The sequence below is a fragment of the Thunnus albacares genome, chromosome 19 (assembly GCF_914725855.1).
Source record: "Thunnus albacares chromosome 19, fThuAlb1.1, whole genome shotgun sequence".
In the NCBI taxonomy this organism is placed as follows: Eukaryota; Metazoa; Chordata; class Actinopteri; order Scombriformes; family Scombridae; genus Thunnus; species Thunnus albacares.
In genome coordinates, this window is record NC_058124.1 from 19,508,317 (window position 1) to 19,524,589 (window position 16,273).

Genomic DNA, 16,273 nt, shown 5'->3' on the forward strand with positions numbered 1-16,273 from the left:
TAATTTTCTAAACTTTGCACTGCACGTCCGAGCTAAAGATCAAATATCACTTTTAGAACTTGACTCTCATGAGTAGGGCTGCAACTAACGATTATTTTCATTATCAGTCAATCTGTCAGTTTTCTTGATTAATAATTAGTTGTTTGGTCTATAAAATGTCAGAAAACGGTGAAAAATGTCAATCACTGTTTTCCAAAACCCAAGATGACGTCCTCAGATGTCTTTATGTCCCAACCAACAGTACATAACCCAAAGATATTCAGTTTACTGTCATAGAGGACTAAAGAAAACAGAAAATATTCACATTTGAGAAGCTGGAATCAGATCATTTTTAATTAATTTAATTGTTGGCAACTTACCAATTAATTGACAAATTGTTGCAGATTTGTGTCTGAGACGCCATAACTTTCCCTGGCTATCCTACTGAGTGTTTTTAACAATTACATCCCAATCACGCGTTATAATAATCTATTTACTGCACTGTTGCAAAAAAACTATTTGCAGTACTCCATAGCTGATTGATTCTAAACATTCACTTTCAGGCAAATACACAAAACCTCTCATGATAACATCAATATGCAGAAAAGCCTGATTGACTGATTCCTTGTATGTCCTCAAAGCCTTCAGCGACTCTGAAGTCAGGCGTAACATCATGTGATCTCATCACATGTCCTGGTCTATGTGTAGAAACTATTACATCACACAAGTCACTGAAATGCATATAAAGCAATTAGAAAAAAACAACACCCTGATGTTAATGATTGTATGTAAACTTGTGAAGGCATTTGAGGTCGTTAATCAGATTAAAGGTTTCCAATTAATAATTATCTATCTGAGGAATTCCTTAACCTTCTGGTTTATCTTTGGTGTCGTTATCAATGTGGTGTTTATCAAAGATGTAACCAATGACAACACAAAACAAGTCAATGCTTTAATCAAGTTTTAATCTCCTAGACCATTTGGTTTTTGCACAATGTCTCCAGGTTTTAGTCTGTCAGAAGACTCGTAATAGTGACTTCCATCACCTGTTTTAGTGTCACATAAGCCTCATAATACAAAGTGTAGCTTGAACAGACACACGTATGCAATAAATGATGAGCCCCAGCAGCCATCCTGTCCAACCCACAGAGGACTTTGAGTTATCTCTGAGCCTGGTGTGAATGTTAAAGTGCTAAATACCCGATTCACTAGATTTAGTTTTCCAGTTGAGAATCTCAAAGACAACAGTTATTACATATTAAGATGGTGCGTTTAGTTTTAGTTCAACTCCATAAAACAGATGTGAGATCTTTTAACATGCACGTGTGTGTGTTACATGAGCTGAATCGTACATATTCTCATATCAAATCACATTAGCAGGGAAGAACAAACTTTTTTTTTTTTATGCTCTCTTGACATTTATTTAACTTTATGGGAGACATTGGCAGAAGAGTTATGAACTTGGGCTGCAAGCCTTTTTTTTTCTTTTTTTTTTTTTTTTAAAGTAAAACAAAAAAAAAAAGGAGTTCAGCACAATTTATGAAAACCAGGACCCAGATCATTGCTCGCTTTACAAAAGCATCTCGAGGCCTACTCGCACTGCCTCGTCCTCTCTCTCGCTCTCTATGGCTGGTCATCCATTCAGAAACACGTAAAAACAGCATTTACAATATTCATATATACAAATATATACTGTATACACACTCACTCTGACACACAGACATATACAGTCAGAAAAAAAAAAAAAAATCAACTGTGACAGAAAGAGTGTGTGTGTGTGATTTTATATTTTATATCACACTGTAGCACAGTTCACTGAACTGTAGATTTTTAGTGTGCTGACCTTTTGACCTCCATGACTAACTGGGAGGATTCTCCTGACTCGTCGCGCCGCGTCACCTCTCCTTGTACTGTGTCTCGTCTGGCTGCTTTTACCAAAAGCCAGAGCTTTTCTCTCTTGACAATTTGCTCTGTAATTAACAAACTGTACGTCAAATTACTCTCTCAAGTTGCTCGTGTTTGATACAAAAAAAAAAAAAAAAATCTCCCAAAACTGGCCCTTTAACGGTGCATCCCGCCAGCGTTATCTCCTGTGAGGTTCAGCTTTTGTTTCACAGACGACTGTGGAGGAGGGAGGCGGTGGGGCGGGGGGCGGGGGGAAGAAGCAAACAAGTGACTCAACACAAGCACACACTCCAGTCTGGATCATTATAGGACAGGTCAAATGACTTCACAGTGCAATGGCAGTTTTTTTTTGTTAAGACAAATGTATATTAAATGCATCCATCTGTGCTATTTCTATCTGTCCTTCTGTTTTTTTTTAAGACGCGTATCAAGGAGTATTTGTTCATTTCACCAGGAAACTGTAAACAGGACCCTCCCCCCACCCCCGCCTCCCTCAAACGTGTGACGGCGTACATGACTGATCTGCTACTCTTTGGCCTTTTTTAGAGGAGAAAAATGACCTCATTTCCCTCCCTCTTACTTTCCACAACATGCCTCCACCTCTCTATATAAGGAGTAAACCAGTGACTTCTTCAGGGAGGATGTGAAAAACCAAAACAGAATTAGTCACTGCCCTGAATTATCCTCTTCTCAGAGTGCAGCGCTCAACACTGAGACGCTGAAAAATATATAGCTCACCCTGAACACATAATACTGTCTCGTCTGATCCCCTAAAAAAAAAAAGCCCCTTTTTTAAAATGTAGTGTCCACCTTTTATTTTGTGTGTGCATATATCTACAGGTGTATGTAGAGAGGGAGGGCTAACATGACTCTTTTTTTTGGGGTGGGTGGGGGTTGCACAACACTTCTTTTCAGTGAGTGTTTCTTGCATAAACAAAAACAAGGAAGCAGGAGGGTGGGGGCGAACTATCCTAAAGTAAATCTGCTGAATTCCTGTATTTCTCGTTTTGGGATCAAACGCAACAGCTCCGCTCTCCCAAGTTAGTACCTGCCTGGAAATGTAACATGAGTGTGTGTCTGTGGCTCAAGTTAAGTGTGTGTGTGAGGTGTTTTTTTGTTGTTTTTTTTGTTTGTTTGTTTGTTTTTTTTAAAATTTGCGCTCCTCCCTCTCGGTCATCGATCCCCTCTCGTTTATCCATCCGTTTATCTCCCGTGCTGTCGTCCTCTCCGTCACACGCTCAGCAGCCAGAAGAAGAAGAAGATAGCCACGAACAGGAAGAGGGAGTCTTGCCAGTTGTTATTGCCGTTGTTGAGGTTACCGTTGCCTTGGTGATCACCTGCATACTGGTCTGAGAGAGAGGGAGGGAGGAAGGGAGAGGGGGAGAACGGGTGGTAAAAGGTCATTACTGCAGTGTCTCGGGGGGGAAGTGTGTCTGCATCCTCACTCTAATTATGTTGCTTTAAGGCAACAGCTGAGATTAAATGGAGAATTTTAACCCAACTGATAATCAGAATGATAATATTTCATGTAAACGCTCTTTTTTGGAATATTTTGGTATCTATACCTTTTCTGTACATGATCACCATCTTGAGTTAAGTAGTGTTTTCATGTCATGTAATTTCATTAGTTTATTCCAGTCCATAAAAAAAATATAAAAACATACAGATGATTGACAAATTTAAGGAAAAACCAACATAAAGTGTCTTAGTAAGGTGTACAAAGCACCTTGACATTGATTCTACAAGTCTCTGAACTCTATATCTTTGATGATAGGGGTGGAGAGCACTGTCTAACATGTAAGTGTTCATCTGGGTTGAGATCTTGTGACTGTGAAGGTCATAGCATATGACTCACATCATTCAGTGACCTCTTATGCCCTGTGAATTGGGCCATTGTCATCGTAGAAGAGACCACTCCCATCAGGATAGAAATGTTTCATCACAGGATAAAGATGATCACTCTCTGTATTGATTTGCAGTGACCTTTCCCTCTGAACCTCTAAAATGAATGCCAGCAAAATGTCCCCCAAAGCATAACAGAACCACCGGATCCCCTCACTGTAGGGGTCAAGCATTCAGACCTATACTGTTCTCTTAGTGGACGCCACACATGCACACTTGTTGAGAATATAGTGAAGGATGATTCATCTGACCGTATCACTTGTTTCCACATCTCTGTAGACCAGTGTCTGTGCTTTCTGCACCACTGAACTCTCAAATGTGCATTCATCTTTGTAATGAGGGGTTTATGCACTGCAACTCTACTATAACATCCCTCTCCGCATAATTGTCAACAGACTGTTCTTGCTGCCGGTCTGATTACATCCTGCACTGACATTCTCAGTCACCTGAGGAAGAGTTGCTCTTCTGTTTTTCCTTACATGTCGCACTAATGCACGAGCATCACGGTTATTGAACGTGCGCTGTCAACCACAATTTCCAACCCTATTTACTGATGTCTTTCCCACAGATCTAAGTGCAGATGCCACTTTAGTCACTGCTCCTATTGAAACACTATCCACTATCCTGCCATCCGTGCCCCAACAATGACACCTCTTTCAAAAGATCTTTTCCTCTTGCCATCTTGATACATAATCATTAACTGGGCCTGTTCAGCATTTTTTATACATGCCACAGAGCATGATTGGATGTTAATTGCCTCACCTGTATAGAAGCATCTGCATTCATTATGTTTCTTCACTCATTTATTCAAGTTTTTCCTTTAATTTGTCACCCATCTATATATACACCAAATGATTTTTACACCATTTACACATATATAAAGCATTATGTTTAACATATATAGAAAACATTCTCATGCATGGTATGAATCCTCCCTATGAATGTCACCACCTGTCTTTGGAAAGGTTTGTGTCTTTTTTTGTGCATTTACCTGCTCTGTGAAAGGGGTCGTTGGTGTTGAAGACTGTGGTGAAGAAGCCGAAGGGGAAAGCACCGATTCCAAACGACATGTGAAAGCCGGTGTCGCCGAAACCCTGGAACATCTGTGCAGAATCCAGAGATGAAGTCTTAAATTAGATAAGAAAATATCGGGACTCATGAGCGAAGAGAAATGTGTGTGTGTATATAAACCGACTCACCCCGCCTCGACTCTCTGGCTCTGTTCTCTGTCCCTGAGGCCGAGGTGGAGTTTTCAACCTGAACGGCAACAGAAACAGTCGCTCATAAGGCAACCACGAATGCTAACCACCAACTATCATGCAAAATACACACACACACACACACACAGATGCAAACACACAGCGTACCTGGGGTCCTCTTGGCTGGAGCTCCCTCTGCCATACAGTGGGATGACTTTCTCTCTGCTGATGCCTGCTTTACAGACAGGACACTGCTGCCTGCTGGGCCGCGTCTCCAACCACTGAGCGCAGCAGCAGAGGGAGAAACATGTGTCAAAATATTTATAATACAGGTCAGATGAACACTGTTCTACTACTGTACTCCTGAGGAGAACAAGCTTTACTGTAACATGTCGATCACTGTTTCCTAAAGCCCAAGACGACGTCCTCAAATGTCTCGCTTTGTCCCGACCAACAGTCCACAACCCAAAAATGTTTAGACTTTGGACTGTCGATCGGACAAAACAGCATATTTGAAGACATCTGAGCTTTAAAAAAACGTGCATTTTTCTCTATTTTCTGACATTTTGTAGACAATTAATCAAGAAAATAATTGGCAGATTAATCGATAATGAAACGAATCATTAGTTGCAGCCCTGGATCTGTAAAGTGCTTATGCTGCTACACTGAGAGCGATGTACAGCTCTATATAAGGAGGTGAGCAGCATTAAGTGCATAAGCATGTTTAAGCTGCACTAAGTCAACTGACAGGTGTAGTGAGGTTACATTACATGTACATGTAGGTTAACCTGCTGTGTGCCAGAGGCTTTGTTAAAGACACCACTCAGTAATAGTCTGCTCCCACTAGTGTTTTTGTCTATTCTGCCTGATTAGGACTGCGGGTGGGTGTGTAACAGACGCTGCTTGATTGACATCTCTCTGACTGTGCTGTTCAGACTACTGTTTATTATATTCTGGGGCTCTATTGGAATGTCTTTGCATGATTTACAGTTTGAAAAACTCTGTATTTATCTTATACTGGCTCTTTATGCAACCCCTCAGTTCAGCCTCTGTCTGAAACAGGCAGTTTTAGCTCCTGTCTCTTTAAGGCCCGCCTCCCGATGAGCCCACTCTGTTCTGATTGGTTAGCTCCCAGTGAATCGTAAACAAACAGTAGTAGTAGGATTTCACTTATTTTTCTCATTCTTTACTCAAAATATAAACCTCTCAAATACATCCGTACATGTTTGAGCCTGAATCTGATCTGAAATATGCGAATGGACAACGCGAACAACCCGACGAACAGCTACAGAATAGAGGGTTTGTGAGCATGTGCGAACAATCTGACGTCAGTTCAATGGGTAAGTAGAGGTAACATTGCAAACGGAGCGTTCAGATCAGGTTGAAACGTGAGCTTTTGACTTTCAGGAAGTATTTTTACATACTTACATCCAAACTTGACTGGCACTGGACGTTCACATCAAGTTTTGTCCCCTTTAAAGCTCAGACAGACCACAACATGTGCATTATGCACCAAAACCTGATGTGATGTGCAGCTTTTTCACAGTCTGATAGTGTTGTAAAATATTATAGTTATAGTGTCTCATCACACTATAATAAAATACTGTGATGAGACTCTGCTCTGGTGACTGATGACTCCGCCATAAACACAACACTAAACACAAGACACGTTATTCTTCAACACTGTTTCTATTGTCCGACTGTGCAAATTTGCAGGTCAGAGTTCCACAAAGGTAAACTTTAACCTACGGAAACTGCCAGAGCCGGTCAGAGCTTGAATTCATCAGTCACGTGGACATATGGACTCTATTTTCATTCATAGTTAATCTCCTTTTTTTAATCAATCATCTACATAAAAAGTCAGAAAGTAGAAAAATGCAAACAACCAAATTTGATGCCTTGAAACTTCTTATTTTTCTTGTTCAACAGACCAAAAACTCCAAATGTACTCAACCTACAAAAAGCAGCAGAGCTGATACCCTGTGAATATTTGTCACATTTCAATTATTTTCATTTTTAAATAAACAATCAGCTAATCAGTTTTGTTGTTGACCAATTTTCTGTCAACCATCTAATTCTTTCAGCACTTGACTGAACCTTTTATTGGTACACGAGGTTTAATAATTCCCAAGAGAGCTTCATCCAGTTTCAACCTAGTCAATCAGAATATTGAAAACACCTGTGTGTGTGTGTGTGTGTGTGTGTGCAGAGCCTTTAACAAAGGTTACAGAACAAAAGATGGAAAGGTAGAGGAAATACTTACTTGATGAAGACAGGGCCAGCTGTAGAGAGAGAGAGAGAAGGAAAAAAAAGATTAATTTGCATTCTCACAAAAGCTCCTTTCTCTTAAAATGTCAACGTCTTGCTTCAATAACAGCGCCAACATTCCTGGAGTCAATTTATTATATGAATAAATATCACCTGGATCTCAGTGGATATAATAAAACATTAAGACTTCTGGTTTTGGTGAAACTAATGGTCAGATATCCTTTGGTGTCAGTGAATATCCACCTGGCGAGAGAAACCTGTTCCTAACGAGGTGGCTAATTAAACTCGTCCGTGCTCCCCGTCGTTAGTATTAATTGTCTCCATCTGTTGTCAACGGTTAGCAGAGTTTTGCCTGAGCAGCTGCTGCTGGTGTGGCCGACCCGCTGCTGCATCGTGGGAGTGCAGGATGCAGGGTTGGGGAGACGCCTCGTCAGTTAGCAACAAAAACACTGAAGCTTTTTCAACAGAATATTTCTATATTTCTATAACCTGTAATTCTCTGAATAAATCTTTAACTAACTGACCAGAGCTGCCTTCAGCATCTGCTACAAGAGCTGCAACCAACAATTATTTTCATTATCAATTAATCTGGAAATGACTTGGTTTCCTTTTGGTCTATTAATGTCAGAAGATAAATAGAAATGTCCATCACAGTTTCCCAGCAGAAGGATGATGTGCTTGTTTTGTCTGAACAACAGTCTAAAACTGGAGCTGCAATTAACAATTATTTCCATTAATCTACCGACTGATTTCATAATGAATCAATTATGGTTCTTGTTTCATCTATAAAATGTGAGAAAATAGTTTAAAATGTTACAATTACTCAGAGAAAAGTGACATCTTGAAATGTCTCGTTTTGTCTTGAGATATTCAGTTTGCAACAATAAATAACAGAAAAAAACAAATGATTAATCAATTATCACAATTAATTTTTGTCAATCAACCAATTGATTTTTTTTTTTATTTATTGTTTCAGCTTTAATTCCAACACTGGCTTTATATGATATGATATATTTTCACAATATCATTATAAATACAGCATATAAGTTACAGACAGGTAACACAGCTTTTGAACAAAGTGACAATCAGCAGAATTGATTGATAACTGCTTTTCAGTTGGTTTATCATTTTAAATGTTCTGTGGGCAAAGAGTTCATTCATCGGCTCTGACTACTGGAACTATGTGTTTTTAAAAATAGTGAATAAACTATAAAATACAGTTGATGTTTGCTAATTATTAATGGATCATTTTCACCATAAATGATGCTTTTATACTATATGAATGTTTGATATTCAGATTGATGTCTGCTTTGAAAATCTTTTTGAATTTTACCACCGTAGCCTGTAGTGTCTTATAAATTAAATGTAAATTAAATCTCAATTCATTTTATGACTTCATTTAGAGCAGGTAGACTTCACTTCTGCCACTCGATAAAAACATAACTCTCAGTTCAGTATTTCCAGAAAACAAGCAGAGCACTTTCATAACCTCAGATAAGAATTTTATGTCATTGTTTTTTGAGAAACTGAGAAATGTCAGGCTGCATTTTCCTATTAAGTGTCTTTACCACGTTCTGAATCTTTCTATATGCCTCTGTTGAAAATTCCTCGTGAGGTAAACATTAACTACAAAGTACCAGAGATCATGCGGACGAACAGGCAGGACTTGTTTTTTAAAAACCTTCAGCACTTCACAACCACAAAACATTCAAAACCTCAACGCCTCAGGTGGGTCTAAACAAACGACTCGTCATGAACGTGAACAAAATAACTAGCTGAACCGAACAAACCACGAAGCAAAACATGACCGTGTGTCAATCTGCAGGCTTTTACTGTACACACACACACACACACACACACACACACATTTCAGGGCTCGCAGCACGGCTCGCTGTGTGGCAGTATTAGTGTAATACCGGCTATCAGATTGCTGCTGAGAATGGCATTCCTTTGGATGCAAACAGCTGAACAAAGCATAAGGCCTACGTTAACATAACAACCCATTCAGCTGCGATTTAACGTGTGGCCACACGTATAGCCGAGCTCTTGTGACCTGAAAATAACCGCTTAATTTCCAATAAGTGGCTCAGTGAAGCCTGATTGTGGAGTGTGTGTGCCTCCTGAGAGTATCACACACTCCCACCTGAGCCATTGAACGGATGCAGTCTCTCTTTCATACCGTTAAATTAGAACTGGGATAAGATTATTGTCCAGTTAGTCCCTTCTGATCTTAATCATGTGTTTACAGAAATAGACAGCAGCAAAAGAAGAGTAAGGTATGTAACTTAATGTCCACTTGACTGTTTTCAGGTGGTTTTAAAGTGTCAGAACTCCATCATCACTAAAAAGACAAACTTATTGTGAGTTTAAGACTATTTTCTTTCTTCATGCACTTTGTAAGTAGGTGAAGTTATGTCAGAAATCTTGTCTACTTCTCTTTGTGTGGTTAAAGCACAGCGTAAGTGTTTTTTTCTCTGTTCACTTCCTCTAAACAAATCATCACGCAGAGGAAGAGGATTACAAATCGGTGTGAGGTTGATCTTTAGTGTATTCATTGTCACAACAATCAACAACCTACCGGCTACAATAAGCCGAGAAAACAAGGACACGCCTGCCACCAGCTTGAATAAGTCGTAACGCCACATAATGAGGTTGAGCGTGCATGAGAAGTAGCTGGCAAGTAAGCCGAGGAGTCGAAATAGATGGCTAAAATAAATGGTTGAAATATGCAGTTTCTGCCACTACAGATGGAAGAAGCATAAATGCAAACTTGACCAAACCTACTGGACGAAAAAAGACACAAAGCCTAAACATAGACAATCCCAGGATCACTCTATCATGAATGAAAAATGAGTTCTAACAAGATCCGCTTTTAAATATCTAGTTGAAAAATGAGAAAGATCACATTTGGAACATGATGGATGATGTTGAAGAAATGTTCCTGAGCTCCTCTGACACACCTGTGAGTTTCTGTCAGACGGTAAAAGGGTTGTGAACTTCTGCTGTACGACATATAAGCTTATTCCTGGAAAACTATACGCAGGTTAGAAGTATATGTGACAAAATAATCTCAACTCAGATCCATTTACTGGCTTTCTCTGAGCTTTCAATCGCATGTCACAGTGTTCATCAGTGAATGGAGCCGGCTCAGGTGTCATCACGTGACCCGAATGTGAAACATCAGTCATGTAATAACTAGAGGGGCGAAATCATAACCCTTTCTTTCTCAGTTCTGGGTCTCTGTGTCTTCACTGATGAAGAGTGTGAGATGTGGTTAAAAGGTAGAGATGAAACAAAAAAAAGCAAATAAGGCTAAATGAACAAAGATTTTAGTTCCAGCTTTGTGAGAATTTGCTGATTTTCTTTTTGGAGGTTTTGGAGTGTTTGTAATTTGACATTTTTCTGACATTTTATAGAATAAACAGTCAGTTTAATTGGGAAAATAAATGCCAGATAAATCAGTAAATCCAAGTTGAAAGCTCCAAAAAGTGTCATACATATTAATCCCAAGATCACAAATCAACTTCCATGTTTAAATGTCGACGTTTGTCTGGTTAACTGCGGCCAAGACGTTAAAACGCTGAGTTATCTATCTGATATTTAAAGCACTTTGTGTGTCGGGCTTCAAGGTTAACTTATTTAAATATCTTGTAGACTTTACATATGCAAACACTTTGTCTGAGCCGCTCACATCTCTCACGATGACACAGACGAGTCTACTCGAGTCGAGTCTCGCTCGGGGATCGTAAAGATGTCACTTGCTCATTAACCTCAAAGTATTAAAGTGACATAAATGTCTCTTTGACATGAATCATCTCTCTGGACCGGTCTGCACTGTAAGCTCAGGTTATGTAGGGCTGCTTTCTCAGTTTACTTCAGCTGCTTTAACTTTTAAAAACTAAAACACAAGTTATAAGATAAAACAGCGAGAGTTTCTGATGCTAGAAAAGTGACAACTGTGCACTTCAACAAAACAATTCTGTTGAACTAACCCAGTTTTAAAATCGTGAGCGATTTTGGCAACAGCAGCGTTTTTTGTTGGGTTTTTTTTTTCCTGCAGCTGAACTAATGGGAGAAATGCCAGAATAGCTGGCAATAAACAAAGCCATAAACTGTGTCAAAGTCAAATGTCCGGTTGTTTTATGTACAGCTGGACAGTCGCAGCGTGAGAAGCTGAACTCACACTGACAGAATCTGACATTAACTACATTTTTTTTTCTTCTAATAGAAATAAGACTATTAACTCCTGATTATAAAGGTGCAGCAGGTGAACTGACATCAGCATCTTTGTTCCTTGCTGATAGTTTCATCATCACAGTTTCATCACATTACACAGAAACTGAAAGAGAGGGGGGTGAGGGGGGTAACATGGCAACCAAGTTACATCAGCCCATAACACCGGATCTTCAGTTCATGGTTGCATAGCAGCTGCACCTGTTACTGTAAGACGTCTTAACCAAAAAAAAAACAACAAATCTGCTTCAAGTGTAAAACAGTCAATACTAAGATTACTGCACTACTCCTTATTAAAAATGGGATTGTTCCAGACTTCACACAGTGACAGGCGTCAAAGTCAAATTTACCCAGGGGCCCCTGGGCAAGATGTTCTACGGAGGCCGCAAGAGTACTAAACTGTATTGTTAATATTTTTTAACACCTAGCATGCTGCTCTGCATGTTTACTAGAGAAATGCAGCTTGTGTTCCTTTAAAAAAAAGGCAACTTTCTCCATGCAGATGAGACGGAAAACAGTCACATTAAACTGTTAAAATAAATGTCTTGAACCTGTCCTGTCCTCCAGGTCAACCTTTATTTTAGATTTAAAGAGACATTTAGGCGTCTGAAACGTTGCCGCTAGTCATAGCTTAAATTGGTGAAATAAAGAGACGGTATTTATGCTTCAGTTTTTGCAGCCTTGCCAGAAATTCTAATTATTATTTTAAATAAAAGACAAAATAAGTAATTAATTTGCAGGCTGGGTGTAATGACATGTCTCGCGGGCTGGATTTGATTCCTGTGCTGGTAATTTGAGGTTCCTATGACTGGTGATTTTCTGTATTTTTACAAGCATTTTTGCAATCCTGCTGAAGTATTGTGTGTGTATCACAGCTTCTTGTACTTTGGACATTATAAATTTCTCAAAGGACTTCAGTACTGGCTGATATCGGGTGGTCAGTTAGAGAAGCAGTGTACAAATGTATACATGACAAAATCCTCCACATGTATTATTATACACCAGCTAAACTTAAAAAACAGGACTCATGGATGACAATTATTGCTAGAAGTGTAAAAATGAAACGGGTACTTTTCTTCATTTTAATGTGAGAATGTTCTTTTGCTTCTCCTTCTTGGAAACAACTAATTAGAAAGTACTGGTTGCCAGAATCTCCCCAGCTGTTCTTATTAGGAAACCAGTCTCTCCAACCAGCAGGTGTATCCAAACAGAACCTTAGACTTGTACTGGCAGAATTAAAGATTGTTCTCCGCTGCTGGAAGTCAGACAAAACTGTAAAGTAAATATTCCTACAATTTTTTATTTATTTATTTTTTTTAAAGGAAAATGTGCTACCCCATTTATGAGGTATTTATTGATACCCAGATTTGTTTTGTCTGTTTGTACTGTTCCTCATTTATAATTGATTTACTGTAATAAGTGATCTTGTATTTCATTATGTTTATATATATTGAAGAAGTTAAATCAAAATTTTAAGAACATGTGACTTAGATATATTTTTTTTTAAATCGTTTTTGCACAACAACGTAGCTCTACGACACACAGGAATACGATTTATCAGACACACACTTGTAAGTAGGATGTTGTTGGTTTGGCTCTGCACATGAGATTTGTTGACAATTGTAAAAACATAGAAAATCGCCAGCTTTATCCTTTATTTCAAAGTATGTGATATCTTGTACTTGATAGGCAACTAAAGATGCTCTGTTGGCTTCTTTGGTGTGTTTGCATCAAAAGGTTTCTCTGCTGCGTGTATACTTTCAACTGGAGTGGAGATAAACTCTGTAATCACAAACAGATCACTGTTTACTTCCTCAAACTCCACCTCCGGTTCTGTTGCCACAACACATGTGGCATCACCTCATCGACCAGAACAACAAAGTGGTGTTTCCACAGCAGGTAAACATTTCTGACTTTTACTACTGGTTATAATGCCCTTAGGTTTGACCCCAATCCTACACTCTTGGCCCTAATCCCACATTAGCCTCAACCTGCAAGCAAAGAGCGGCCATTAGTCAACACTGAGAACTCATGAATGAAACACACGACACTGTGCGTGTGTGTGTGTGCATTTTCCTCACAAAGCCGTCTGAAGGTTGAGCCTTACGCAAGTTTTTTTGATTAAAAACAAGATATGAGACAATAGCTGAACAAATCAGGGCTTAACAAATGTCAGAAAATGCCCTTCACAAGTTTACAAGAGGCCAAGGTGACTTCTTCAGATTGTTTTGTACAAGTATCTGTGGAAAAACGAAAAGATATTCACTTAACAGCAGCACAAAGCAGAAAATCCTCACATTTAAGACGCTGGATCTGGAGAATATTTGGTGTTTTTGCCCTAAAAAATGACTTCATTTCATTTTCTACCTACAGACTCATAAATTTTCAGCTCTACTGTAAACCTGACAGCTTGGACAATGCTGCTGCAGTGAGTGACAGTAATGATCTCAAAGCTGCAAATGATCACCAGACACTTGTAACTAAAACAGCAAAGTTAATGTGCCACAGAGATACAGAAACACTGAGCAGGGTGTGTGTGTGTGTGTGATGCATGAGGTACTGGCTGCCAACTGTGACCTCTGACCGGGATCAAACCATATGATTATGATCAGCATGAGCCACTCAACTCCTCACAAGATCAGAGAGCAGATCACGTGTGCATAATAGTGATCATCAGCCTTTATAAAAGCCATCAGGATCACGTTTGCACTTCAGACGGTAAACACACGTTTTATATTGAGGGTTGAAGTTCAGCCACATTTCACTGCAGCACTGACAGCAAACCAACCCCCCCCCCCCCCTTTTAGTAATGTCTAGCAAGCCATCTTGGCCGCTGTCATCGCCTACATGACGCGGAGGCAACCTCTTGATAAACGGGGCGTCGCTGGGCGTGATTCCGCCGTGAAATAACTCAACCCAACGGTTAACAGAGGCCGCACAAACGGCAAAACTAGTCCGGTCCGGTGGGCTGAAGATAAACAAAAACAACCACCTCCTAATAGCAAAAACTACGTCTCGTACCAGAACAAGTGGCCGCACATACTGATGACAGCGTCTCTGGCAGTGTCCAAACAAATGTTGCACTCGAAGGTGGCTCGGTCCCGCTCCCGTTCGCCCTCCCCGCTGCCGCCGCCGCTACTGCCGCCGCCGCCGCTGCTGCTGCCGCCCGGCCCGTCGCGGTCGTTGCTGCTCTCCCCTGCCGGGAATCCTCCTCTGCTGGCCGGCCCGCCGTCACTCGAGGACCGGGGATCCGTGGCCGCCATAATATTCACTGTACAAGTCGGAAGGTAACGTACCAACCCAACCCACACCGGGCCCGACCCGTGCTAACGTTAACCGTGAGTCACGCGACGACAAGTGTCACCAAGCCGAGGCTGCTGCTTGTCGCTCTACCTGAATGGAGACTTCCGCTTCCGGGAACAACAAGAGACGAGGGGCGGGGTGATTATTAACCCCGCCCCTAAAATTAATATTAATAATAACAAATAATTAATTTTATTTGTAATAATGAATATAGAAAGTAGTAGTAGTAGTAATAATAAAAAATAAAAATAAAATAGTTTAAAATCCATTTATGAACAAAATATGGAAGACAAAAGTAACAAACAAAAATTAAAATGTTACGATTGACAATAAATTTGAAAAATGGTATGGTAAGTCAAAATAATAATATGTTGACATAAGTGAGGACTTTAAAATGTTAAATAAATGTTTACCTGCTTTTTAAAGCTATATGAATGTAGCCTATTGTACAATATAATTACCAACATTGATATTTTGAGTGTTGATAGAAGAAAAACTGATTACAATATATCAGCCAATATTGTTTTTTTCGTTTCTTTTGTTTTTACATAAACATATAAAAAACATTTTTGATTAGCATACCCTGCAGACTTACATAAAATTTTAGACATACTCTGCTTTGAATGACGATTTGTCTGAATAGTTTTTTTAACAAAGAAAAGTTTAATAATCTACTTACAAATTCTTAAAATCGCATTGATTCCCTCTTCCTCCAAATCCAGAATCTATGAATATGCACTTACTTTTAATTTCGTTTACGTTTAACTGCCAGACACTACTTCACGGAAAAGTCAATTTTCAGTAAATGTGCACTGAAAGTTTCAACTTCCCACATAACTTGCATTTTTGCCCACAATTGACTGCCTAACTTGTGATGTCATGCATTCGATTCAGATTTATGGTGAGTGCAACAAAACTTTTCCCCTTCAGCAAATGAATGTCAAAACAGTCTTCTAGTGTCAAACTGTGCACATACATTATTCTGTACAGTGACAGTCAAACATCATGGTTATTAAAAAAATGTCACCTCAGGGTATGTACTGAGTGGAAGTAGTGTCCTCCTTATCCTACTCTGATCAGGATCTGGTAATACCCACAGAGACAAAATTATCTCAATCTTTTTCATTAGTCTAGTGCAACACAGAACATATGAGTCATAATTAGCCAAATGAGCATTAAAACAAGCTGTTAGCTGTCACTTGCTAATGGGAAAAGTAAAATAAATAAAACATATTGCCTTGTATGTCCATTGTGCCGGTTAATGGCCCTCCAAAGAAAAATACTGAAAAAACTGGCCCATGGTTGAACCTAATTGCTGTTTGGTCTACGCCAATACCAATATATCAGCCACAAGTTATATCAGTCAATTCATCTGTCTCATTTTTGACCTAGTAATTCAAAACTTTTGATTGGAATCTCATTATTTTGACTTACCATAAGTATCTTTTCAAATCTTTATCATAACCTTCTGTCTGTTGTTTTGT

The 16,273-nt window shown here is 39.4% G+C and overlaps 1 protein-coding gene across 2 annotated transcripts; it reads right to left on the minus strand.

The window, feature by feature from the left end:
• Window positions 1-927: 927 nt before the first annotated feature.
• rnf5 (ring finger protein 5) lies at window positions 928-15,908 on the minus strand. Of its 2 annotated transcripts, XM_044335218.1 has the most exons (6): window positions 14,508-15,007; window positions 7,249-7,267; window positions 5,154-5,266; window positions 4,986-5,043; window positions 4,778-4,889; window positions 928-3,233 (listed from the first exon to the last, which is right to left on the minus strand). In XM_044335218.1, exons 1-6 carry the CDS (start codon window positions 14,747-14,749, stop codon window positions 3,115-3,117), a joined length of 663 nt encoding a protein of 220 aa, XP_044191153.1. In that variant the 5' UTR covers window positions 14,750-15,007; the 3' UTR covers window positions 928-3,114. The 2 variants fall into 2 exon arrangements, with proteins under 2 accessions (XP_044191153.1, XP_044191154.1); XM_044335219.1 differs by lacking the exon at window positions 4,986-5,043 and having other exon boundaries at window positions 4,778-4,913; window positions 14,508-15,908.
• Window positions 15,909-16,273: the final 365 nt, after the last annotated feature.

Bases quoted from the DNA above. Each gene is read 5' to 3' on its own strand.
- rnf5 (XM_044335218.1), bottom strand. From the start codon at position 14,749: ATGGCGGCCACGGATCCCCGGTCCTCGAGTGACGGCGGGCCGGCCAGC. The intron at 4,890-4,985 runs GTGAGTCGGTTT...GATTCTGCACAG, and splicing joins AGCCAGAGAGTCGAGGCGGG to ATGTTCCAGGGTTTCGGCGA. The intron at 3,234-4,777 runs GTAAATGCACAA...CCTCTCTCTCAG, and splicing joins CGACCCCTTTCACAGAGCAG to ACCAGTATGCAGGTGATCAC.